Raw genomic sequence first — 27945 nt, forward strand, 5'->3', positions numbered from 1 at the left:
GAGCTCCCAGGCCTTATTTATTTTAACAACTTTAAGCATCCTGTATATATTTGTGTGTCTGTATTGGGGTGTGTGCATGCAGCTCAGGGTTGATGGATGACAGAAAAGGGCAATAGATCCCCTGGGGTTGGAAATTGGCAGTTGTGAGTTACCTGGCCAGGGTGTTGGGATTAGAATTCAGGTAGGTCCTCTGCAAGAGCAATTTTCTCTTAACCACTGAGTGCCTCTGAAGCCCTATTTACTTATCATTTTAGTGGCTTAGCACAAAATGAATCCATATTGATTATAACAACTTTTTACATTTTTTCATGTGTTTGGTTTTTATTGTTTTTCCTATGCTTTTTTTCTCCTTTTAAGCTTCACGTTCCCTGTTTCTTCCCTTTCCCTCCTTGCCTTATTCAATACCACATAATGTTTCCTCGCTCCCATCTTATTTTCTGCTCTCTTAACATGTTGAACATCTTTTACTCCTGTTTTGATAATTATCCCAGATGGAAACATGCCTGCTAAACTCAAAGAATAATTTAAATTACCATTACTGCTCCCTTGAAAATGCCAGCTACATCCAGCACAGCAGAGGATGGGGACGCCATTCTTTTTGTCCTTGGCATTAATGTCGCCACGCACTTTAAGTCTACATGTATTTTGAGCTCTGCCACACATTGCTGTTTTGTATAATCGGTATTCATTGGTTGTGCTCTAGGCACGGACTTGCTTTTCATCTCTCTTTAAACTTCAGGTTTCCCTCAGGGGTCGTTTTCCTTCTGTCAAAAGAGTTCACCGTGGAATTTCTTTTAGAAGAAATCAGCTACAGGCTTTGTGTATATGAAAATGATTTATTTCATGTCTGTGTTTGAAAGATACATTCATTTGACACGGCCCTCCCGATTGGCAGTTTTCTTCCTCCAGCTGTTCTTCTATTTTCTTCTGGTTTCCATCATCTCTGGTGAGAAGTCTGCTTTTAGACCCACACTTAGACTCTTAAAGATGAGCAATGTGTGTCTCCCCTGGCTGCCCTCCAGGCTTAAGGTCTCTGTGGTGATTTGCAGTTCTATCGTGGCTGCACAGGACGACTTTCCTTTGCATTTACTTTGCACTGCATGTTTGGGGTTGAAGACTTTGATCCCCTCTGTCCTGACCTCCTTCCTTCAGAGCCCTCCCTTTCTATTCACCCGGGCTCTCCTCTCTGTGCGTGCCTCTTCCACCCTGGTCTCTGTATTTGCCTCTGTTTATGTTTGTAGTGGCTTTTCTCCAGATTGTCTTCCGTTTTGCTCTTTTGGATATTGCCATGCCTGCTTTCTAGCTGGCCCATGCAGTGACTTCTCAATGTTAGTTATTGCATTTTTAAATTTGAGAACTTGCATTTGAAAGATTCATTTGTATACTGTAATCCTCCAGCTTGACTTTCAAAATTTTCCACTTTTTAATTTTCTGCCATTCCATCTTTTTATTTACTCTATTTAAAAAGATACGCATTTTATTTTTTATTTTTGTGCATGCTTGCATGTGTGTAGATACATGCATGTGGTACTCACAGTAGGCAAGGGAGAGCATTGGATCTCCTGGAGCCTGTTGTGTGCGGCCATGTAGTTGGGACTGAGAACCAAACTAGGATCCTCTGCAAGACTTTGTAGTGCTCTTGACCACTGAGTCATCTCCCCAGCCCCCATGGTCCCTCTAATATACCTCAACAAAACGCAACTTTGGGGAGAAAAATGTTGTCTTTTAATTCTAGATCACAGTCTCCATTTCTCGGGAGTCAAGGCAGGCACAGCCATATTCAGGAGCAAAGAGATAATAAGTTTACCCTGCCTGCTGTCAGCTAGCTTTGTTTTCCCTAATACTGTTCAGGCGTGCCTGCCTAGGGGCTGATGCCACCCACAGTGGGCTAGGTTTTCCCACATCAACTAGCAATCCAGAGAGTCCTCCATAGACATGCCCACAGGCTAACTTGGCATACGTAATTTCTCATTAAAGTGTTCTTTCCAGATGATCCTAGGTCGACTTTGAAAACTAACCAGAGCTTATTTTGTATTCCTGATCAGTCTGAGCACCTCGGGTTTTGAGAGCTTATGGTGGGCTGGGTGCCTTGTAGTCTGGTGAGTTGCAGTCATCAGCTCATTTTCCAAGGTTCTCCAGTGTTCACCCAGAATCTGCTGTGGTTCATTTTGCTTTGTTTTGTCTGCCTTTCATCTGCTGTGCTAGTGGAGACACCTTTCCTGAGTTTTGAAACCCAAGCCATTTCTTTTGGAGACAGGTGCCCAGTTCCACTTGGCTTTCTAGACGTTTTCATTTGTGTTTTAGTTTCATCTGCCATTGGCAGCAGGGGCTGACAAATGTCCTGGGGTGACAGACAATTGTAACTTATTTATAATAAGCAGCATGGGTCAGCATCGTGGAAGCAGCATACAAGATCCTTATTGTCCATTTAGAGCCCAGCTGAAGCTCTTGATAATTTCCTCCTTTCCATGGACTCTTAAAATGAACGCACTGGTATAGTGCCATGACTGAAAATAATTTTGAATTTACCATGATAATGTCATTTCCAAATGGTTATAAGATCCCATTATGTTTAGATAATTAAGACTCCTTATGTTAGTTCTGCAACACCTCCCAGGTATTTGCAGCCATGCCCGCCATTGTTCTCCTACCACCTGCGAGCAGAAGTTCATGACTCTATAATTTTAATTGTTCAGTACATCATTTAAGCAAACCTCTATTTGGAAGCCCTTATTTACAAAACAGGTGCACTGGGTTGCAATTTCCCACTTTATACAGAATTCCTTGCTTTAGAATGGAACTCATTTAAATGTAAGATTACCTCTGGGGTAATTAATTATCACCGAGTTTATGAAATTTTCCATTGTATACAAGTTTCAGGTGGGGTATATTTTTAATTAGGCAGGAAACTAGTTTACATTAATAAAACATCTGAGTTGCTACATTTTAAAATGTAAATGCAACTTGCAGTAACTGCTAATAAATAATTTATAGATGGGACTTATTTATGACGAGCAGCATATATCAGCATCCGTACAGCCAGTATACAATATCCCTATTGTCCATTGAAGGCACAGCTAAGGCTCTTGACAGTTTTCCGGTCCCCATTGCTTCTTAAATGATCACACTGGGGTAGTGCCGTTTCTCAACATAATTGTGAATTTACCAATAGAATGTCGTTTTTCAAATTGTTATAATGGTTGGTCACATTTAGACAATTAACTCTCCTTATGTTAGTTACATAACATTAAGGATTAAGAATCCTGGCAGAAGGCCTGCAGATACAGCTCTACAACAGGGAACTTACCCGGAACACATGAGGCCATGGCTCCAGCCACAGCACCACAAAATCAAATAGGTGACGGATAATGGAAAACTGACTCAAAGTATGTCAAGTGAGAATTACGGTTTCTTTGGGGGTTGAATAAATGCTGAATCAGTCCATCATGCCCTTTCTTTCTTCCTTCTGTCTCCAGACTTCCCTTTGTCTATCTCCTGCTAGATAGGTTTATGAACTGTGTAAAGTCACCAGCATTATGTGTTGTGACTAAGTCCACTCTGATGCATGTCTCTGTAGTTGTGTCAAATCACACCCGCCTTTTGATGGATGCTGGAGATGGTACCTCATACTCCCAACAGGTCCTCCATTAACTCCCTCAGGTACCGTGGATGCAGAGTGCACATCAGGGGTCTTCTCCTCAGGTCCCCACCATGTTGTGTGTTTCTTGCAGGCTGTATGAAAACAAGGGGGAGGCCGACTTCGTGGAGTCCTTGTTGCAACTGTTCCGGTCCATCAACGACATGATGAGCAGCATGTCGGAGCTCACAGTCAGGGTGAAGGTAGGTGCTACCATGCTCGCCCAGGCTCAGGCAGCTCCCTCCTGGACCGAGAGACCTTTAGTCGTGAGTGTCAGCTTGGTCTATGAGCAGTGGGTCCTCACCTCTCCCTTCTCTCGGTGACTCAACTATTGCTTATGTCTTTGCTCTGTCACAGAGAAGTTTCGAATATACTTTATATGAATAAAGGGAATTTATTAAAGTCAGTTTAATGCATAGCTTCAGGACATCCTGTGTCTGAGACTCTGTGGGGTGGCTGAGATAGATGGAGCATTAGTAAGATTTCAGGCTGTGGAGGGAGATTGAGTGACTGACGTCGTTGTTCTTCCTCTTCTCTTCAGTCATTTCTTTTGTGTGTTTGTATGTATTTGTGTGCACGCACATTTATTGACACTAGAGTTTGAGCTTTGTTGTCATTCATACAGGCTGGCCTGGAGCTCACTCTAGACCAGGCTGTCCTTGGCCTCAGAGATCTACCTGCCTACTCCTCCTAAGCGCTGGGATTAAAGACATTGAATCACATCCAACCCACTCTTGGATTTTGAGACAGGGTCTACAGCTGAACCTGGAACTTAAAAATTAGGCTAGCTGGACTGACCAGCTAGCTCCAGGGATCGATCTCTCTGTGCCTGCTCATCTTTGAGAGAATAAGTGTGCACCACTGTGCTTGGTGTGTATATGTATGCTTGCACAAACTTTACTTATGCCATGCATGCAAACGCTGCTAATGGTTGAGCCATTGTGCTAGCCCTCTGCTTTGCTTTGTTTTATAAAATGAGTTTTGCAGGATTGAATTCAGTTCTTCATGCTTGCAAGGCAAGCACTTTAGTGACTGAACCATCTCCCCAAACCCTCTTCAGCCATTTATGATCACCTCTTGTTTTGCTGTCCTTGGGAAGAAGGCTGGGAACTTCTCTAGGACTTTTACTGGAGTTGTCCCAGAGACAGGGCGTGGAGAGGCTATGAGAAATAGTCCCAGGCTCCCGAACCCTTGGGCATCTCAGTTATGTGGACTTTTATGGGCTGATTTATGACCAAGCAAACTGTACAATTTGGAGTTCACTGCCTGCTAAAGTTCAGCTAGGAACAAAAACAAATCTTCTAAGTGAGTCCTTGTAGCTTCACAGTCAACACAGAAGATGCATCTTTTCTGTTCTTTTTTTGTTTTTAAAGTGGATAATTTCAAATGAGTTCCTTGTTATTATTGTGTTAAAAATGTTTTGGTCATGGCATCTCCCAGCTGCATAGCTTTGCCGTGCTATCTAGAATGAGGATGTGGGTGTTCACAAGGGCATGCATGGTTCCTTGTCCCACTGTACAAGGTGACTCAGCTGACCAAGAGTAAGGCTGTGACCTCCTCTCTGCCTCCAATATGATTTGTGGTCACTTGTAATCTCTCAGTCCACTTTTGACTCGAATTTCCACCAAATCTATGAAAAAAGCCATGTCCTGCATCTATTAAAAGTTTTAGCTTAGTTGTTTTGACAGTGTGATATTGCCTAAGGCTGCCTTGACGTCCCCGGGTTAAAATTAGCTTTCACCGGTAGGTTTTACTGAGGAATGTAGTGGCATTTGAGGGAAACAGACGCACACTGTGCGAGAATAGAGAAAAAGCAGTCCCAGGAAGTTTTGAGACCAGAAGTAATTTTAGATAGCTAAATATATTCTTATATTATTAAGTTTGATTGGGCTTGACTGGTGTCTGCCTGCCTCCCTGGTTGTCAAGCCATTTGTCAGTGGAGCCCAGGAAGCTTTTCCTGCGGTGGGTGTTTTATTGTAAGATACACGGATAAATTCGGTGACGTTCGTGCTTGCTGCAGGCCTTCCGTCTGCAAGTTGGAAGACAAGTTTCTTCTTCCTTTACTGTTAATTTGGTATTGTATGATCTCATCACATTTGCTCGTTTGTGTTGCTGAAATAAGGGTCCCTGGACTTGGGTCTTGGCTCACATATTATTTTTACTCTTCCTGTTTTGCCAATATTGGAATGGAAATAGAACTGTGCAGAATCAGGTTTTTCTTTACCGGGGCATTTTTCTAGGATTAAATAATGTTTCCCAAGGGGCTGCCACTCTATGTGCTTTAGCTTGCTGGTGCCGGGATGCAATTCATGTGCACATTCTCATGGTGCATGTGCCTGCAAGTGTGCGTATGTGTCTGTATGTAATAGACCGATGTATATGTAGCTCTGTGCGTCTGGGTAGGGTGGAAGCATTGTGGGTCCATGTGTGAGTGGCTGTAAGCGTGCATGTTTGTGCTGTATGACTGCCAGATTGCCATGCATGTTTGTTTATCTCTCTGTGTGCATTCACTTGTAGTGTCTCTGCTGTATAGATGAAGCTGAAAATGGCTCGTGAAAAATGTCAGCCCCGTTCCACACGGTGCACTCAGGCAGTTTCTACTCTCTTTTAGTGTATTCTAGACTAATGTTGTTCAGTGGTAAAATTGCTTGCTGCGAAGCACTGTGTTTTCAGCAAGGGCTAATGGATCTCAGCCCACATTTGCAAGCTGCACTTCTTACTGTTCTTTGTCGCTCTTTCCCATCTTTCCTGTGCAGCACTGAATGAATATATTATCATAGTTCTCTGCGCTTTCTCCACCGTCTTGCGGACCCGCGGGCCCCTGCCACTTGGGCCTGTGTCTGGGACTAGAGTCAAGACTAATTGAATCTGAGCCTCCTGAACTGAGGGTGATACACAGACATGTGAGGGTTTGTCCTCTTCCAGGGACTGCCCCTAGGTAGAAGTCCTCCAGTCTGTCCTGTTGTTCACCCTCTCCCGGTGCGATTTCCATCTGGCCTTCCTGAAACGAGCTGTGCTGGCATGTTGTCATTGTGTAATCACTTGCATTTGAGCTGATGGGTGGGTTTTGCCCTCCAAGAGGCAGGATTTTAATGTGCCTAGAAATAATACTCTTTCTTCTTTGCCTTATGTCTTACGTCAAATTCTTCAGCATGGGTAAGCTGCCATCTCCAGTCGCAAATCTCAAAGTTTACCCATTTATTTTCCCCAGACAAACAATTTGAGTGTGTGAAGGGCGATGGTGACTAAGAGTCAGATATGACAGTCTGCACTAATGAGAACTCGGGCTTTGTGGAACTGTGACCGACAGGGTGCTCCCTGTCTGCTGATGGCAGTGCCCATTCACACCCTGCCCCAAGGCCCTTTCGTTTGCCTATCTGGATCCAAGTTCAGAAGACAGAAGAGTTGCTCATCACCTCAGGTCTCTGAGCCTCCGCTGTGGTGCCGCTCTACTTCAGAGTGCTCCCACATGAACACAGATATGATGAGTCGTGTGTTTACATAGTGTCCTCCCTCAGTGCACGTGGGGCACTGCTTCCAGGTCTCAACCAAGATAGACCAAGACCTGAGATGCTCAAATCCCTTGCAAACATGAGCTAGCATTTGCAAGTGACCTTTGTTCATTCTCCTTAGTCTATTACTTTTTATTATTAGCTTAATTTTTTAAGGAGGAGGAGGAGGAGAAAGATTTCTTTTGGCAAGTGCTCAGCTTACTACCTCAATCCGTCAAGTCTTGTCCGTATAGCTTCTGATGTAATTCAGTATAAACGCCATGTAAATAGTGGTTCTGATTAGGGAATGATGAGAAAAAAGTCTGTATATTTTTGGTTCAGGCACATTTCCTCACAATCATTTTTGGTCAGTGCTTGGTTAAACACATCAATGTAGACTTAAAGAGGCAGGGCTAGTAGCATGTAACATATATATTACACATAGAATATTACAACTTTTATATCTTTGTCATGTGGATTTGTGATAGAACCCTAATATCCCACCCCCGCCCCCCGGTTTCTCTTGTATATACTTGTACTTGTGGAGAGGGCTGAAGAGTAGGATCCTCTGGGAGCTAGAGTTATAGGCAGTTGTGTGAACTACCTGATTTGAATGTTGGGAACTCATCTTGAATCCTCTGCAAAATCAGTATGAACCCTTAGTGGCTGAACCATCTCTCTATCCCAGGGATGTTCCCCCTATGGGTCACAACCCCCTAGGAGGGCGAATGACCTTTTCACAGGGGTTCCCTGAGATCAAGAGAAAACACACACACACACACAAATGTACAAAGTAGGAAAATTACAATCACAACATAGCAACAAAAATAATTTTATGATTGGGGATCACCACAACATGAGGAACTGTATTAATGGGTCGCAGCATTAGAAAGGTCAAGGGAAGGGGTTGGGGATTTGGCTCAGTGGCAGAGCGCTTGCCTAGGAAGCGCAAGGCCCTGGGTTCGGTCCCCAGCTCCGAAAAAAAAAAAAAAAAAAGAAAGGTCAAGGGATCTCTAAGACCATGAAAAACATATATATTTACATTACAACTTACAACAGTAGCAAAATTAAAATTATGACATAGCAATGAAAATAATTTTATGGTTGGGGGTCAACACAAAGTGGGGAACCATATTAATGGGTTGCAGTGTTAGGAAAGTCAAGACCCACTGTAGTCTAACCTGACCCACCAAGTGTTTCACCAGCACACTGTTATCTGATGCTTATTCAATCCGCTTCCTCTTTCAAAACACAGAGGTGGTTTCCCCCTTTTATTTTCATAAGCAGCTCTTTATGAACTTTTCATGGCTGGCCGTTTCTTGTCCTGGCAGAATCCTTGTTCTATTTGGTCTGCCCTGAGGGCTTCAGTTTCTGAACCTCTCATGGTTCTGAGAGTGCCCTTTGCACTTTCAAGACACATGCGGCATCTGTGCTTTCGATGCCTAGTGCTGTGAAGTAAGATAGTGTGGCTCGGTTTCCTGTGCATCTAGTCCTGTCTATGCTTCTACTTAATTCTCAGTGGCATGGAGGAAGGAGGAAGCTACTCTGTTTCTCAGGACTTATTTTATCCTCTGGTTATTGGCTGTGTTGGGGAAGAGGAAGATTGCGGTGGTAAGGATAGTAGCCAGTGAGGGCCTGGACCATTGTAGACCAGGAGACAGCCTAAGAAAGTCACATTTTGAGTCTGAAATTTTTGCCCAAAGCAAACAGTATCGTCTTTCTTTCACTCCCTTTGCTTAAGGGTTAGTAGTAGTTGTCCTTGTGGCAGTGGGCAGCACAGGCTGTGGGCAGTGCAGGTGGCCATGGCTGCGGCCCTGGTGTGTGCCGTACTTGCTGGTTTCTCGCATTTCTCAGGCACAGGATGTGATGTTCCACATGAAGACTTTCCAGGTCATGTCACCGCATAAGGAAAAGACTTATGGAATGAGAATATAGGAACAGCTGAAGCTACAGCCCAAGACCAGTCAGCCGTGACAGGAATGGCTACACTTGGTTGAGAATCTGCCACAGGCCAAGCCTTCTAGAGAGTGCCGCTGACAAGATGCCAGAGTCCAGAAGGCGAAAGACCTAGTTAACATAGAGGTTGTATTATTTTCTGGGATTGTACAAAGAAACTTCTTCATATGTAGTGGCTTGAAACAGCATAGATTCATTCTCTCATAGGCCTGTGGATAGGAAACCTGGCATCATGGCACCAGTAGGCTGATTCCTTCTGCGTGGTCTGGGACAGAATCTGGTAGTCCTCAGCCACCCCCAGCCCATAGACACCTCCATCTGGTTCTAGTCTGTATCTTTTCCTGGGGTTTCTGCCTATGTGTCTACATCTTGTGACCTTTCTCCTCTTTAGTCATGTGGAAGCTGTACCCACACTACTGAAGCCTGACTCTATGTCAACTTTGCTTTATCTGAGAAAGATGCTGTCAGATCATACTCATAAGTACTTTGGACATGCATGTAACCTTTGATCAAATCATTTCAACCCATAGCAGAAGTTTACATGATTACGAGTTGTACCCAAGACACTGGGCTATATATCTGCAGTTAGCCTGACACATTATCTGTGGGCCAGTACCTTCACAGATTGGTGTGGACTCAGTTGATTAAAGACCTTGTGAGCCAGATTCCAGTTCTAAGTGAGAGGAGGTTCTGGCTCAGCTTTCAGGTGACCCTGATGTTTCTGGACCTTGCCTGCTCTTTAAGTTGGAAGAAGCCAAGCTAATTTTGCATTCCAGTGGCTGTGTGCACTAGTAGGATCTGAGTTGGTGCAGCCTTTCTGTTGGCTTCACCTGTGCTGCCTGCCTTCAGCTTCTCAGCTTTGATTTGACAAGGCCCCCTTGTATGTGCTTGCCAGTAAAGTTGTAGTGTGTGCTAGTTAAGAATCAACAGGAGACGGTGGCAATGGAGATGGTATGTTATGCCTTTAGGACAAGGAGTCCTTAGTTTAGAATGCTCCCAAGTGCATTACTCTAGTCTTTGTTCTGCACTTCTTCAAGGGTTTCCAAAGTCCAGAAACAATGAAATTTCAGGCCAGGGCTTCCTGCTTAGTTGATTCACTACAAGGTTTCTCGATGTCTCTATAGGACCAGAAGTGTAAGCAACATTTTTCTGGAGACCCCTGGCAAGGTACAGTTTTTTCTTTGCCCTGTCTCTGCTGCATGCAGAAGACTGCAGCAGTAGCCAGCTTTGCAGATGTGCAGTAGTAACACCAAGATCCTGCCTGCCCACTCTTTTTAAGCATGCCTGCCTTTGCACGGTTCTCCTTCTAGCCTGAGTGAGAGAATTGTTACAAGGACAGTATCATTTGTGTTTTCTTCCTTTGTTGTTAAAACCTAGCCACCTTTCCTGGTGAGCATAGCCATAATTATAGCAGTAATCACCTTGTGCCAGTTTTGGGGCATGTGCCTGAGCGGACATGCCTTCATTTGCTCAATCCAGTGATTTCTCATCAAATTAATTTTCCTATTGTTGAATGTAAGAGCTTTGCTTTTAGAATCTTAACCCTACAGTGAGCGGTTTCATGAGTAGCGAGTGGGAGAGAGTTGTCTTTTTCTTTAGCTCGTGACTGATTTCTGTGCTGATCACCATGGCCCTCCTTGTCTTAGAGCAAGCATTTGAGTTGGAGTCTGGCCACTTTATCCATTCTATCTGCTCTGCCTTTTGTACAGGGCTTAGTGGGAAATTTTCTCCTTTGGTGATGGGGTTTCTGCTGAGGAGCCCATGATTTCCTACTCATTCCATCCTGGTCTTCGGGTCTCTCGTGTTTGCTCTGGCATACATCCTGCTTCCTGCCAACCATGCCATTTAGCTCCCTTGTTCTTCCTCTGTCATCATCAGGATTCCTTCAGTTTCTCCGAGTAGCATCGAGCCTGACAGGCAAGCTTACTTATGCCTAGCAACAATCCTTTATTTGTTCAGCTATTTGAGATGCTTATTTGGGGGGTGTCTTAGTCAGGGTTTCTATTCCTGCACAAACATCATGACCAAGAAGCAAGCTGGGGAGGAAAGGGTTTATTTAGCTTACACATTCACATTGCTGTTCATCACCAAATGAAGTCAGGACTGGAACTCACACAGGGCAGGAAGCAGGAGGTGATACAGAAGCCATGGAGAGATGTTACTTACTGACTTGCTTCCCCTGGCTTGCTCAGCTTGCTCTCTTTTAGAATCCAAGACTACCAGCCCAAGGATGGCACCACCCACAATGGGCTGGGTCCTCCCTCCTTGATCACTAGCTGAGAAAATGCCTTATAGCTGGGTCTCATGGAGGCATTTCCTCAACTGAGGCTCCTTTCTCTGTGTGATAACTGCAGCTTGTGTCAAGTTGACACATAAAACCAGCCAGTACAAGTGACCCCTGGTCAACTTGACACACAAACACATCACTAGGAAGCCTCAACCCTTACTTTCTAGTTTATCCTCAAGATCTAAATAACTTTTAAAAGTCCCACAGTCTTTACAAATTCTTACATAGTAAAATTTCAATGCCTTTAAAATATCCAAGCCCTTTTAAAATTCGGTCTTTTTAAAATTCAAAGTCTCTTAACTGGGGACTCCACTAAAATACTTCTTCCTTCAAGAGAGAAAAATATCAGGGCTCAGTGGCAATGAAAAGCAAAACTAAACTCTAACCATCCAGTGTCTGGGATCCACCCACAATTTTCTGGGTTCTTTCAAGGGCTTGGGTCACTTTTTGAGCTCTGCCCTTTATAGCACACATCTTGTCTTCTAGGCTCCAGATGCCTGTACTCTACTGCTGCTGCTGTTCTTGGTGGTCATCTCATGGTACTGGCATCTCCAAAACTCTGCTGTCTTCCACTGCAACTAGGCTTCACCAAGAGCCTCTCATAGGCTCTCTTCATGAGGCTAAGCCTCAACTCCTTTGCATGATCCCTTCACTCCTGGGCCGTCAATTGAAACTGAGGCTTCACCTTCACCAATGGCCTTCCCTGGCCTCTCACAGTGCCTAGCCTCTGTGGTTCTTCATGACCCCTTCATGTCTTCAAAACCAGTACCACTTGGATGACTCTTACCCCTTACCAAGTCCAGCCACAGCATGAGCTACAACCTTAGCTATTTCTGGAACACAGCTCTCAAAAAATACTTCCCAGAAGATTTCACCTGAATGATGCTGGTTTCTTTTTAATCACGACTAATTTCTTAGCTCCAGCTGACCAGCATCAATAGTCCCAGTAATGTAAGGTTTTGCTGTAGTAATTCTGTTATCCTGTTAGTCACAGCTGATTCTTCAGTCCCAGCTAACCAAAATCACAGAACCTTTACAATCAAAACAGCAACAGCCCCGGAAAGAATCTTCCCTCTGATATTTCATAAGCCAGGCCTCCATCTTCTGCACTGTTCTCAACATTATCTTCCAAGCTTTTACAGAATATCCAATAGAGCTCTTAATATTCCAATGGTTCTTTCTAGCTCAAAGTTCCAAAGTCCTTCCACATTCCTCCCCAAAACATGGTCAGGTTGTCACAGGAATACCCCCTCCTGGTACCAATTTGTCTTAGTCAAGGTTCCTATTGCTGCACAAACATCATGACCAAGAAACAAGTTGACTTGCTTCCCCTGGCTTGCTCAGCTTGCTCTAATATAGAACCCAGGACCACCATCCCAAGGATGGCACCACCCACAATGGGCTGGGTCCTGCCCCCCACCCCATTATCACTAGTTGAGAAAATTCCTTATAGCTGAGCCTCATGAAGGCATTTCCTCAACAGAGGCTCCTTCTATGTGATAACTGCAGCTTGTGTCAAGTTGACACACAAAACCAGCCAGTATAGGGATTTGGGGGTAGGGCGCATGTAAAGAGAAGTCTCAGTGGGTAAGAGATTTGCACTTTGTGCCTTGCACTGTGCTAGGCCAGTACAGGAGTAATGCATTTCAGTCTGTGTTCTCATGGGTACATTTGAGTGAGCAAGACAGGGATAAACCATTAATCGCTCCAAAGAGGCAGAATCACATAGTGGGTGAGTCTATCCAAACTCACACATGTTCTTGCTTTATGACTTACAGTAAATTATTTTTAAGAAAAGCATAATGGACTGGAGAGATGGCTCAGTGTTTAAGAGCACTGACTTCTCTTTCAGACTACTCCACCCTCCAACCCCCATTCAATTCACAGCACCCACATGGCAGCTCATAACTGCCTACAACTTCTGTTTTAGGGCATCTGACACACTCACACAGACAGACACACAAACACATATAAGTATATTATTTTAGAAAAAGTAAAACAAAACAAACTAATAGAAAAACATAAGGTTTGGAATAACAGGCTGTCTCGGTTTATGGAAATATTGTGGAGGATTCTTGAAAGTTTAAAGGAAGAGTAAAAAGAAAATGTGGAGTGGAGGCTGGCAGCTGACAGGGTGCATTGTGGTCTTCAAAAGTGAGACATTTGTCTGCTTATCTGGTGTGTTGCTGGTGTACTAAGAGGCCGAGGCAGGAAATTTGCAGGTTTGAGGACAGATTGGGAAACACAGCAAGACCTTGTTTCAGAACAAAATAGCAAAAGGGCCTGGAAAGTTGTTCAGGGTTTGTATTGTTTCCTAGTTATGTGTGAGGCCCTTGTTTAACCCCTAGTACCAGAAAAACCAAGAAAACCCACCAACCATAAAAAGGAAACAAGAAGATCAAGTGAGAGCTACGTTCAAGCCTAGTTTGGGTACATAGTGAGACCCTGTGTTAAACCCCTCACCTCCCAATAACAAACAAATAGTTCAGAGGTTGTAGCTCGTTTGAATCAGCAGGGGAGGATCAGATTCCTGGGAGGATCAGATCATAGAAGACCAGGCTAGCATGGTGTATCCTGCTCTGGTCAAGTCACCACTGGTTTTTCGAAGGGTCATCTTGGTTGATGCCTGCAGAAGAGGCTATAAAGGCTGAGAGAGGAAGCAGAGGGTGAAATAAAGCAGGACTCTCCACCCCAGTGCTGATGACATTTGGAGATGGTGATGTTTGACTTGCCTGTTGTAGACTCTTAGCAGCCCATGCCCAGGACCCACCTTCATCAGAATTACCAGAAGAATCTCTTAGATGTTACGTATGTTTCCTGGATTGGTGTTCCCCATGTGAGACTCCACGAGCTGCAGGGCTGGTGATGGGATGTAAAATTGAAATTATGGTACTTAATCCAATGTAGAGGCCATGATGGATCTGTGGTTGCAGGTGGGTAGAGATAAGGGTGCCAGGGATATTTCATCCACCAAATTAGATGCAGGCAACTATAGGCACAGTTAAAGACTCTAGAAATTCTGGACATCTTGGATCATTGATCCCTGAGACATTCCTTAAAAGCTACTGTGTTGCCCTGGCTGTCCCACTCTGTCACGGGGACCCCATACTTGGTCAGGGCAGCACATTGGTGTGTGCATACACCTGCCTCTGTCTTTGTATTGACTCATTTGTCACATGTAATATAGTGCAGTCTTTTCATGTTGTTGAGGATTTAATTGTTATTTTTATTTATGTATCTGTTCCTAGTTATGTGCACATGTGAGTTCAGTGCCTGGGGAGGCAGAAAGAGGGCATCAGATTTTTGGAAGCTGGAGTTACATGTGTTTCTGATCTGCCCCACACGGGTGCTGGCCACTATAGTCGGCTCTTCTGTGAGAGCAGTAAGTGCTCCTAATGGCTGAGCTACCTCTCCTGTTCCAACACAATACTATCTTTAAGTAGTAATCTCTCCCTCTCCCTTTGTCCTTCTCCCTCTGCCCCTCTCCTTCTATCCCTCTCCCACCTCCTCTTTTCCTTCTCCCTATCTTAAACCTTTGGGTTAACATCTTATGCCTGCCCCTTGCCTGGTATCCCTTCAGTGTGTGTTGCTGGTGATAGGTTATTAGAGTTACTGCTGGACATCATTGGATGCCTGGTTATATAATAAGCAGGGGAAGTACCAGATTTCAACTCCCATATGGTTTAAGGGAGTTTATCTTCTGCTTTTTTGCTCTGATGGATTGTGCAGTGTGAAATAATCCTAATCCCTTCTATTTGTGCGGCCTCTCGGTGGCCAAAGCTTTCTGATGCATGTTATCTCTCAGGATCCTTCTGTGTCACTATAGTGACTGTACGAAACAAAATTGCAAGGGAAGAAGAAACTAATTGTGTGGAGTGTGTTTCTTGCAAGAACTGGATTGTAGATGGAAACAGCTCCATTCTCACAGCCACTGGCTCTTGTCTGGGACCTTCATATGCACCCATCTCTTGGGACCTTTCAGGAAGATGCTAGGGTGGGTAGAAACTGACTAGCAGAACTGAAGTTTCCAGCCCTAGGAGAGCTGATGTACCCCATACTTAGGGACAATGCAGTCCCTGCGAGTACTGATCAGTTACATCTATATTTTATGTTTCTAGTGTTTGGGGTATATTTTGGTTGCACATTGCAGAAATCTTAAATAAATTCTAAACAAAAGGAGAAAATCCCCATTTCTTTGTATAGATCTGATGCCTACATCCCAAGAACATGCCAGTTCTAGACTCCCTGCAGTTCTAATCTTCACCTTAGAGTTACAGTGTGATTGTTGACAGCATGCTTCTGGTGTTTAGAGGAGACAGTAAAAGACCAGCATATCTGATAGGATGCTTTGGAAGGAGAAAAACCTTAGGGGACTGACTCTATCCAACTCTACAAGCATTGCTATAGAGCTGCCATTGTCTCACTGAGCTCAAATTCACTTCAGAAAGATGGATGCGGGTTGCTTCAGGTAGCTGGGAGCCCAGCACCCCAGGCCTGAATGTGCCTCTGCTTAAAAGTTAACCTCCTCTTGGTGCAGTGATTGTGTCTCCACTGGAGTAAGAAATGTCTACCAGAGGGCAGAATGTTCCATTCGTCTCAGTATTTAATGATCCTCATGGCCATGCAGTGACTGTCTCTTTTTTTTTTTTCTTTTTTTTTTTTTTTCGGAGCTGGGGACCGAACCCAGGGCCTTGCGCTTCCTAGGTAAGCGCTCTACCACTGAGCTAAATCCCCAGCCCCGTGACTGTCTCTTTAAGAGAATGTTTATCCTTATAAGAATGTCTTTCGGGGCTGGGGAGATGGCACAGGATGTGAAGTCCTTGCCTTGTCAGCCTGAGGACCTGAGTTTGCTTCCCAGAACCCATATGAAAAATTGGTGTGTGATGGTGTGCAGTTGCCATGCTAGCACTGAGAGGCAGAAGAAGTTCTGGGCTTCACTGTCCATCCGGCCTCACCTGCTTTATGAACTTTGGGGCATTGAAAGACCCTGCTTCAATCAGTGAGTCAATCATGCAGTCTAACCATTCCTCCATCCATCTGTCCATTCATCCACCCACCCATCCATCCATCCATCGATCTATCAGTGTATGTGTGTTAATGGTACCTGATGTTGTCCTCTGGGCTGCACACACCCATGCACAAATGCATATACAGACAAGTGTACTCATGCCCCTCTAGAATCTTTTTCTATAAGCAGGGGCTATGGGAAGGGGTCCTGGGAAAGAAGAGGTCATGAGACTGCAACAAAAATGGAGACCTAATGGCGGGAGTAGAGAGTGAGGAGTTAGAGCAGCTGGGAGAAGGGCTTCGGGGCAAGCAGGTGCAACTGAAACCATTGTAAACCTGTGACTCTGTGAGATGGGTTCTGCAGCATTTCTGGCCTGTCACCTGAGTTGATGCAAAGGGACATTACAGCTTTCACTGAGGCCTGGTGCTCACCCAGCAAGCTGATTAGCACATGACAAGGACTAAGAGGAGTGGGATGCTGAAACCTTCCCAGGAAGAATTGCATTGCATTGCAATAGTGTAAGGAAGTGAGGGAAAAGGCATTTCATACATGAGCTTCAAAAAACTCATTGGCTCTGTCCGAGTGAATATTTATAAACTGGTAAGATGTTTTGGAGTATTTGGAGTGTTCTAATTGTGTAAGCTCTCTTTGTGTGTGTGTGTGTGTGTGTGTGTGTGTGTGTGTGTGTGTGTTGATGAGACTGTACAATAGGTCCAGTTGGGTTTCTACACTACTCAAGGGGTTACATTGGTGAGTTAGGGAGAGAGAAGTCATATCCTGAAGGCTTTTGGGCATTTACTTGGGGATAAGTGGGGTCCCAGATGGGAGGGCCAGACCCTAATTTCCTGTTCTTCACTGGGCTGCTTTTCCCACGAGATTACTCCAATCCGATTTTAAATTATTATGCCGGATTTACTCAGAATCCTCAGCCATCCTTCTGATGAGAAGGTCAGCAGTGTTAAGTCTCTGTGCACTGTGGCCACAACACCTTAATGATTCAAGGAGAATTATTTTTCCCTTGGGAAAGCCTAGAATCTCAGGATGGTGCATTGTATTAGGAAACAGGCAGACACAGAGTGGGCAGGGCTGTAAAGGAAAGATGTATCATTAAAATAAAACAGAGACCTTTAAAACCCACGTACCCTTGAAATTCAGCTATTCATTCTTAGGGACCATCTACGTACGTGTGTGTGTGTGTGTGTGTGTGTGTAGGGGTGTGTGTGTAGGGGTGTGTGTAGGGGTGTTCATGTAGAGGCCAGAAGAAACCTTGTGTGTCATTTCTCAGATGCCATCCATCTCATTTTTGGCACAGGGTTTCTCCATAGTCTGGGACTTATCATGTAGGTTAGACTGGCTGGCCAGAAAGCCCCAGGAGTCCACCCATATGAAGCCCACAGTGCTGACATTACAAGAATGGGTCACTCAGTCTTATTTTCCTTTATTCCTTTTTAATGAGATGAAATTCAGGTCCACAAGCAGAAAACTGACTGAACTTTCTCCCAGTTGTATGGTTTTTTTCTCTTAAACCTCTTCTATCCATGCAAATGATTAAAGGAAACACAGCATCCCTTATCATCTGATTAGGTAAAAAACAAGAGTATAATCAACTTTTGAAAGGGAAAATTTGAGAGTTCTGAGAAATACTCATTTTGCCATAAAATATTTTCCATGGTTACCGCTGACAATCAGAGGCAGAGGTACTCTGTGTTAAGTCAGTCAGCTTTGATCACTGTGACAAAGACAAGTGCAAACAGTACAAAATGCAGAAACATGCAAAACAACTTCTAAAGAACAAAGGTTTATGCTGGTTCCTAGTTTCAGGGGCTTCCAGAGGTAATGATATGGTTTATGCTGGCTTCTAGTTTCAGAAGCTCCCAGCCAAAATGGGTTGGGCCTGTCCCTTTGTACCCATGGCTGGGCACTATGTCACAGTCTTGCCATGTCACATGCCCCTGTAGTGACTCACTTTTTTTGCCACAGGCAGGGGTCCAGCAATGCTTTGCAATCCTCTGCTAGTTTGCACCTCTTCAAGAGCTCTCCTACCTCCCTGTAGCAGCACACTGGGGAACAAGCTTTTAAGCACCTGGACCCTTGGGGGACATTTACAATCCAAAGCAGTGTGTATCTGAGAAAGTCAGTGAGCACCAATTCCTTTTATTGCTTTTCTTTTAAATAATTCATTTCATATTAAAGTGGAGAAGGACAGTATTTCAGTTCCTCCTCTCAGGTCTGTCCTCATGCGATACTTTCCAGGTTGGTTGTGATGCGGCCCAAGTGCTTCTCTACCAGTGAGGAAGGGTGCTCATGCACCCCTTTGGCAGGTCTCTGCTCGTTTTCATGGCTTGCTTTGTCTCTCCTACTTCCTGCTTCTTCTGTCTTTGGCCGTGTGTATTACTGGGGACACAGGCACAAATCACAGCTCCACTTCTGATTCACTGGTTGGGATTTCTTCCTCAGACCTTGCTAGTCTGTGGGTACTACCGCCTCCTTGTGTGCACTAGCTTTAGGTGCTCTGTGGGCAGCAGGTAGCTCCTGGTGAATGGGGCTTGGGCTTTCTACTTTGGTGTCATCATGCGACTCTCAATCCCAACATAGATGGCAGGGGGATGATTTTCAGGTGAGACTTCTGTTCCTTCCTTGATTTCATCTGGAGGGCCGGGGAGTAAAGACATTCTATGAACTACACAAGCAGATGTATGAGGTAGAGGTTGGTGCTGGCCCCTTGGGTGGGATCATTGATGTACAAGGCTTACATGAGCCCAGTGTAGACACGTGGCTCTTGCTTTTCTCAAGTTTTCCTTCTCATACTGTTTCGGGGGACAATGCCTTGTGAGTGGGTAATACTTTCTTACCATGAAGTAACTCCAAAATTGGGTCAAACTCATGTCTAAGGAATGGCCGATGAATGGAGAAATACCTGAACAGCAAATTCCACTGAAAACAAGCAACCAAAACGCTGAGCAGGGATACATTAAGAAAGCACAAAGACCTGGAAAGCCGGACTCACTGTATAGAACTTGAGAGGAACCCTGTACATCAAGGTCGAAGGCAGACTCTCTCCTGTAGTGTGCATCTCCACAGCATTCTAGTTCATGTCACTGTATTCAGCCCTTTCAGGGTCGTTACCTGCATTTCCCTTCCTTCTTCTGATGAGCCCCTCTGTCACCCCGAGATTCATTTGCATACCGAATCCTCATCTTACCCCAGGGCTTAGCCTTCTCCCTTCATGATGGTATCTCCTTCACAGGTTTCCTTTTGGAAACAGGATGTATGAGTGCCACCAGAGCTTCCCTCCCACTCTTGTGCCTGGCTGGAGTCACACTTCAGTCTACAGATCTTCTGTCTGTCAGGCTATGCTCTCAGGGGAATGGTCTTTAGGGTGGTTGTTAAGTGGGAAAGCCATGAGGCTGGAGAGATGGCTCAGTGGTCAAGAAAACTTGCTGCTCTTGCAGAAAACCCTGGGTTGGTTCCCAGCACCAATATGGCTGCTCAAAACTGTCTATAACTCCAGTTCCATTGAAGTCTGAAGCTCCCTTCTGGCCTTCATGGGCACCAGGCCCACATGATGGGTACAGATATATACAGGCACTAATACCCGTATACATAACCTAAAATGATTAATGTTTTTTTAAGGAAAGAAGGGAAACCGTTATAATTTCACTGTCTGCACATTTGGCTGTCTTGATGATTGTTCTTAAAGTACATCTTTAACTCTCCTTCTGATGTTGTCCCCTCCCTCACTTCTGGTGAAGAGCTAGCATTTTAATGTATGGCTACTTTAGCATGTGGGCAGACCATAATGAGCACTGATTCTTTTCCTTTATAGTATATTAAGTGCTCATTTCGTGCCAACTTTGGCCTCATTACTAGCCAGAGGCCATAAGTAACAGACAGTGAAAGATGTTATGTCTTCAGGAGAGGAAGCCAGGCATTTGACCCCCAGGGCAGGTGACAGGTGAGGTGGTATGTCATTGCGTCATTAGCTGTCAGAATGACAGACTGCTGGCCAGACAGGGGCCCAGAGTGCAAATGGCCCTGAAACCCCCATCAAGACCTTGGTTACAGCTCATAAGATTGGCTCTAAGCTTTGAGGCTGTGAGTTGAAATGGCCGATTATTTCAAGGGACTGTTGGGCAGACGGACGGAGGGGGAAGGAGAAGGAGAGGGAAAGATGACGTGGATGCCTTGTTTGTGGAATATAGCGATCTTGGCTATGCTCTGGTAGTCCAGAATGGCATGTGAGAGCCCCAGATAGCATACTAAAAACTGACATAGAAGTTTATTTTTTAATCACACTTTTAGAAAAGGTTAAGATTTCCCAGGGGGATGGAAAATGTTGGTCTCTCAGTATGAAAATTACATGAGTTTTGAAAATTTTATCTTATAGACTTCATTATTAGTTCTTTTATTTTTACCATGGGATAACTTTCTTCATTTATATATTTAAATAAAATATGCCTTTAATTGAAAAAGCATTTTCCTGAAACCTTGCCCATCCCCTTGCAGAGTTTTGTTGCTTTCTCTGGGAGCCTCTTTGTAAGGTGCTTGGCCTCTCATTCCCCAGCGGAGCACTGATGTCCCATTCTGAGAGCTGCTTTGGAGGATTGTGGACTGGCTTCTGTTCCCAGTTCATGTTTCCTCTACCAGTCAGAAAGCAGATAAATAAGACTACCATTGCATTCTCTTCTGTATACCAAATGTGTTGGTAAAGTGTGTGGTCATTTTCTAGTGTGTTGGTTATGTTGAGTGGTGGGCACAGCGTGTGTAGATGTTATAACCTGCCCTCAGGATCAGAACATCACAGCTGTCCATCACTCCCTGGACACACAGCTCCTGAGTTGGCCCTTGGTTCTTACTGAGCCCGTCTCAGGCCCTTCCGGGATGCTTGTTCTCTGGTAGGCTGCAGTAAGCACTGGTTGAAGGGATGGATGCTGAGCATGTCCTTTCCTCCCTGGGATATCATCGATAAAGTGAGGGAAGCTGTGTTTGGGCACCATGAGGTATTTGACAGAACCCTGTGAACAGTACGAAGTTTTAAGGTTTGTGTTGAGGTTACTTGGCTCATGGTGCTTTTTTTTTGGGGTGGGCGTTTGACTGAGATCCCATTTCAGCCTTCTACTTGTGGTTTTTCTTTACTTAAGGACAGCTGCACAAAATTGCTTTCAGATTCCACAATCTGACAACCTTTCCTTTGATTTTTTTATTTTAACTACATGTAACCCTTTACCATCTCAGTCAAAGAAAGAGATGAATCTTAAATTGAGGTGTAATTTATAGGCAGTGAAATAAAATCCATACTGAAGTGGACAGTTCAATCAGTTTCCAGGAATGCTTATGCCATGACCCTCCTCCCACCTCAGTAAAGGGCATCTCCATTCCTGGTACCTGAGTGTCTGCTGTGTCCACTGTGGTCGAAGCAGTATGCATTCTTCATCCTCTAAATGGGAACCTCTGAGTTTCGTCTGTGCTGGCAGTTCTGGTTCCTGCGGACTTAAGCTTTGTACCCTACTGGATCTACTTGTATCTGTCTATAAAACACCAGGACATGTTTCAACTGTGTCCTCATGTTCCGATGGCTACACTCATTCCTTGGAACTCTCTCTAGAACAAAGTGGTCACCTCTAAAGTCACCTTTGAGCATCAAAGGAAACCCTGCAAGGTCACAGAGCATGCGCATGTGTATGTTTCTGTCCATTTTGATGTACCACATGTATGCCTATTGCCCATGGAGTCCAGAAGAAGACATTAGATCCCTTAGTGCTAGAGTTGTACTGCCGTGTTTGTGAGCTGCCACGAAGATACTGGAAACTGGGTCCTCTTCAAGAGCATTCTCAACTGTTGCTTCATCTCCCCAGATCCATAGAGACAGATTCTTTTTTTCTTAATTTGTGCAGTCTGTAATCAGAAATGGCTTTTTGGAAGTGTGTTACTCCTTTGTATTGTAAAGAATTCATAGCTCCCAGAATTAGCATTCCAGGTTGTGTAATATTTAACATCTTTTCTTTGCTCATTTTTTTAAAAAGCCATGTTAAGTTCAGTAGAGCAGTCTCATTTACATTCCACTTATTCATAATTTGGGATAATTAATGTAGTGGCTGGGCTGCCATTCACCTCTCCCAGCTTCAGAATGCAGGGCTCTGCCAGTCAAATGTGTGTCTTAAGCAGATTAAGTTGCTCCTAAAGGGGAAGAGATCTTTTCATACCGCAGGGGATCTGAGCCCCTCTTGACTCTCATTCCACCAGATGGCCAACAAGGACTTTAGAAACGATGAGCTCAGGGCCCCTCCCAGCCCAGAAAGCCTGAGATCTTACCAATATCATATTCAGCTGGGGCATTCGTTTCCGTTGAAAGCATACATGAAATTGTACTTTTTTTCTTGGAAATCTATTCATATTTTCACTAATGCGCCCCCTCCCCTCACCCCTCCCACTAGCACCATGGGTTCCACGGTCTGACTGATACTGGCTTTTGTGTACAGTAGGTATTTAAAAGCTACTATTCCTGAGGGATTCTTTACTGCAGCTGTGTTACCTAGTGCTGTTAGGGTTGAGGGAGTGATCCCATATAAGGGTCATTTCTGGCACTTAGGACTTAGGAAGTTACTCACTGCTTGAATGTGCTCTGCGAGGTGGAAGGAGGCCCTAATATGAATTTCAGTTTCTGTGTCTGTCACAGCTTACCCAGACTCTGGTCCCAACTAGCCTGGGTTGACTCTGTTAGGCTGTTCAAAAATCAGTGCCATTTATTCCATGCTTGAGTTTGGACTTTCCTTTTCAATAATTTAATATTTTAAAAAAATGACACCTTTGGTCTTTTGTTGTTTAGCATGGAGGATCAAGGGAACCGGCCTGCAGTTTGCCTCGCTGACCTCTGCCCTTCCAGTGTGCACTCATTAGCTTGCAATTGTTTCCATAACCTCTTCCCAGCCTGGTGTGGTCTCACAGGCCACCTTTGCTGACCCTCCAAGGTAGTTAAATGAGATTTCACTTTCTCTATGAATTAAATATGTCATGTGGATTTGAAATGTTCCCAAAACTTGCAGTGCTATATATTGGCAAAATAAATACTATTTTCAGAGAGTTCAACCCTGTTGATTAAAAGCCTTCTCTTCTTATTAGGATAGGAAATGATTTTATCAGGCAAACAACGGTGAGTTAACATTCCTCTTTTGGTAGAAGACCTGCTGCTGGGCAGTTTTGCTGTCTGCACATATGACATTGCTTGCTGATTGATTTGTAGGGCCCATGCATATGTGCTTCTCTCTGGGCTTGAGACGTCCTGCTGTGTATGTGTATACACACACACACACACACACACACACACACACACACACACATAATGTCTTGCTGTAGATATATATGGTGCTTAATGCTTTCATGGTCCTTAGGGCTGAGAAAGTGATGTGTTGCTATATGACACCCAACCCAGAGGTTGCTTGCTGTGTGTTTCTTGTATCTTCCCTGTCCTTTTCTATCTCTTCTTCAGACAGCCTCTGGTACTAAAAAAGCAGAAATAGCCATGATGGAGTAAAGAATGGGGATGGGGTGAGGGTGGGGAGCTGTGTCCTGGCCCGGATCGCAGGCAATCTTTGAGATCTCCTACCCTGCCTTGGATTAACTGACCTGCAGGCTCTTATGAACTCCTTTTAAAATCCCCTTCATGGGGAGATGGTTTACATGTAAAAATAGCAGTGATGCTGTTTGCAGCATTGGAAACACTTTGGAAATGTGGGTGCATGGCACAGTCTTCACCATTCTGATGAAGAGTTAATGATGCTTAGCTATAGGCTGCTGCTTTTCAGGAACAGGAGGAGTGGGGACTCTCACCCTGAATGAAAGACCCTGCCAGCAGCAAAGGGTGTTCTGAGCCACTGAGGTCTATGCATTGGGCAAGAAGTTGGTTCCCTGGGAGAAACGACAAAAGATTATCTGGCAAGAGTGGAAAGAGCTAGAACCTTCCCCTTGGTTTCCATCCTCAATCTCCCTCTTTGAGCTACTCCTTGTAGCCCTTCCTTCTTTAATCATCCTGTCCCCCATCTCAGCACATTGTGCAGTGCTGTTCTTTGCTTGCTTGAGCCTTTGCCCTAGAACTCCCATCCCCTTCTCTCTCCCAGTTGACCTGCACACCAGTCAGTTAGTGTTCCTTACACAGCATAGAATAACTTTGTTTCTTCATATGGTCCTAGCATACAACCTGTCATGCCAACTCCCTCATTCCCAGAGTTCTCAGCAAGGAACTCGTCCAATCAGCCACACAGAGCAGAAGTGTTGGGGCCGTTCTTTAAATGTCACTCTTAAATATGTCACAGCTCCTGGCCTTGGAGCACTTTGGCTAATGGTGGACATGTATCACTAACCGTGAACAAACAGACATGGGGTCAGAGAATGATTCTAGAATTGTACCTGCCATGGTAACCATGAAATGTTAAATGTTGTATTTCACATTCCTGGTGGCTTCCTGGCTGGCTCCTTGCATACCTGGGAGCCTTGGCGAGAGTGGTGCTGGCGTTAGTCCTGACAAGCTAGACTCAGACACTCAACTTCAGTGGACTAATTAGAGGGATAAGCCATAGTGAAAAGCAGAAAAAGGAGATTTATTCAATGTGGCCACATTGGGAAGAGGAACAAAAAGGCCCAGTGACTCTCTTCAATTGCAATTTTGGGTTCCTGACAATGAGGTTTATGTTTAAAGAGAGAGCAAGAGGCATGCATGACTAACTAGTCCTGGTCAAGCTGTGGTCCTGCTCATTTCACAGTCTCTGCTGTCAGGCGGTCTAGCAAGGTGTCAGATTGTGTGAAATTGCTTTCCTGGAGATAAGTTCCCCCTCTGATTGGCACCAGGCTTCACTCTTCTTTATCCCAGCATGTGATTCCTGGGGATATTCCTTGGGTCCATTATTTCAATATCCTGACAGCCAAAGGGAGGGGTACACGTCTCCGTAGACTACCTGTGTCCCTGCCAGGACAGTCACAGTGCGCTCGGAATCTCAGTGCTCATCTCCTCCAGCTCCTGCTATTGTTTGCGTCTGACCTGCTCGCTTTGATCCGAAACCCTTCAGACTATTAAAATATGAGTTAATCATGTAAGAAACTCATCTTCATAGTGAGGATGTACACTTCCTGTTGCTAGATAATAAAACAGAGTGCAATAATTTGAATTCCGTATAATGGATGTGATTAGAAATGATTTCCCTATTTACTCATATAAAAGGCTAAATGGAAGATGATTAGTGAGCTCTGTTTAATGTTTTTTTCCTAAGGTGATTTCTTAATCTTCCAAACAAATTCCTATGATAGAGAGAAGAAAAAGAAAAATCCATTAAAAGTTACTTTAAACCTTTAAGACACTGTTCAAGGCTTTAGAGATGAGTAATCTCTCTGTCCCTTTAGTAGATTATGGCTCTGGAGAGAAAACAAATCATAGCCAAGAGCTGTGCTGTGTGTGTTAACCCAGGGTCAGCACGCTAGGCATGGTTCTGACCACAGTACTGTGCTACCAACACTGACTATAAATACAGCAGTGAGCTTTTCCATTGGAAATATCTGTAATTTTCCATCTTTGACTATATTACTCCTGAAAATTATTATTCAGAATTAATGTGCCTAAATCCTTCCAGATCCCATTATTTTTATATTGTTCTGTAATTTGATAATTAAATAATGCTACTCTAAAATATCCTTTATCCTTAAATCCTTCACCAATAATCTCTTGTCCATAATTGTGGGTATCTCATGACTTATAGTTAATTAATCTATTGTTGCTGAGCAATTGCTACTTGTTACAATTAAGAAGATAATATATAAAGCCACAGTGAAATACATGCACATTCCTCCCTGGCTTTGAGGTCCCTAGGCCTGTAGGTATCACATTTTAAGTATGTCTGGTCATAAAAGTAATGACATCTGGTCCAAAGACCCTTTGTCACACTCAACCAGGAGATAAGTCTGGTTGGATCATGGAAGATCTTTCCCCTAGATCAATGAAACCATGTTGGGACTCTCCTCAAGGTGTCTGGAGACTGGCCTGGTAGCCTACATGTAAAAATACCAAGTGGATAGATAATACCTCCATTTCTAGCATTTGCTCTTTTCTGTGTCTGGCGCCTGGCAAAAGAAACAATCAGGTAAATGAGTAGAAGACGAATGTGCCATTCCTTCCCAAGAGTTCAAGGGAGAAACTGTGTGTTCTGTGACCAGAACTCAGCAGAGACATTGTCTTTTATGAGGATGTCCCATCTCTGGGCAGGGCTCACACAGAGTCTAGGAAGGCGAGGAAAATATGGGAATCGGATGCAGGATGGGGTCTCCACTGTAAAAGATCAGAGAGACATGCAACGTCAGAAGAGTTGGGCTGGTAGGAGAGATGCTACTGGATCCTGGCAGCTGCTGAGTATTTTAAGACCACCTTAGCCTGGTCCTGTGGAAGAGGAGAGAGCTTGTTTCTCTGTTTCTGGCTGGTTTGCTGCACTGTAATCTGCTCATTGCCTTCTACTCCTTGTTGAAGTTTTTTCCCTTTCTCCTCCTCTCCTCTGCTCATCTGTCTGTCTGTCTCCATGCCTGCCTCCCTGCTTTCTTTCTTTTCTTTTAACAGGGCCTTACTATGTAGCCCTGACTGTCCTGTAACTTGGTATGTAAACCTGGCTCTCCTGGAATTCACAAAGATCCACCTGCCTCTGGCTTCCTGGTGCAAACGCTCCGACTAAAGGTGAGCACCTCTGTGCCTGGCCCCTTCCTTTTTAAGCAGGTGTTTTTCTCCTTCCTCTCACCTGGTTTCTGCAACCTGGCTTTCTTCATTTGAAGAGTTGGTGGGTTAGAATTCCTATTATCTTTGTTCTTTACTGTGTATCTTTCTGGGTCTTTTGGCCCATAGCCGGTGAGCTTTCATGAGTTACCTTATATCTCCAGAAACTAATTACTATCTGACACAAAAAGTCCCATCACTTGATACTCAATATCTCTGTGATGCCCTGCATGGGCCAGGCAGTATTGCAGCCCTGGAGTTCTTTTATTGGGCAAGAGAAGGACGGACGTGTACAAGGTTGGCTTTATGTTTAAATAGGGTAAAGAATCATCAGTTTACTGAATCATCAATTGCAGGGTGATCCAAGTTCATTCCGCTTGCTGTCACTGTCATCCCATCTTAAAGCAGGAGGGCTCTAGTCCCTTACAAGGGAGCAGAGCTAAACTTTAAAGCATTTGTCAACTACGACGTTGTGTTCTCATTTACCTCTTGTTGAAAGGATTTTTTTATCCCTTTTCCTCCCCTCCTCTGCTTGTCTGTCTGTCTGTCTGTCTCCCTGCCTGCCTCCCTGTTTTCTTTTGACAGGTGTGTATGCTATGGTAGAGCACCAAAGATCAATGGAGGATTTTCAGGATGCTGGATGTCAGAATTCTCTGGACTTCTGGCCTACTTTCCAGTCCCTAATCCTCTCATCCTCTCTTCAAGATTCTTTTTTTAATTGTTGAGGAAGCCTTTTTGGCTTTTGCTAACTCATCCATTCATTCAACAGGCATTCCCTAGGATCCACCAAAGATCAGATGATTTGGAGATGCTGGGGAGGCAGAG

At 44.3% G+C, this 27945-nt stretch overlaps 1 protein-coding gene across 2 annotated transcripts in view; it reads left to right on the forward strand.

The window, feature by feature from the left end:
• Dock1 (dedicator of cyto-kinesis 1) overlaps window positions 1-27945 on the forward strand; it is a 509283-nt gene that overhangs the window by 142451 nt on the left and 338887 nt on the right. For both annotated transcript variants that reach the window (NM_001143858.1, XM_087561118.1), the window contains 1 exon segment: window positions 3732-3840. In NM_001143858.1, the coding sequence (NP_001137330.1) occupies window positions 3732-3840 (109 nt within the window).

The sequence above is a fragment of the Rattus norvegicus genome, chromosome 1 (assembly GCF_021556685.1).
Source record: "Rattus norvegicus strain SHRSP/BbbUtx chromosome 1, alternate assembly SHRSP_T2T, whole genome shotgun sequence".
In the NCBI taxonomy this organism is placed as follows: domain Eukaryota; kingdom Metazoa; phylum Chordata; class Mammalia; order Rodentia; family Muridae; genus Rattus; species Rattus norvegicus.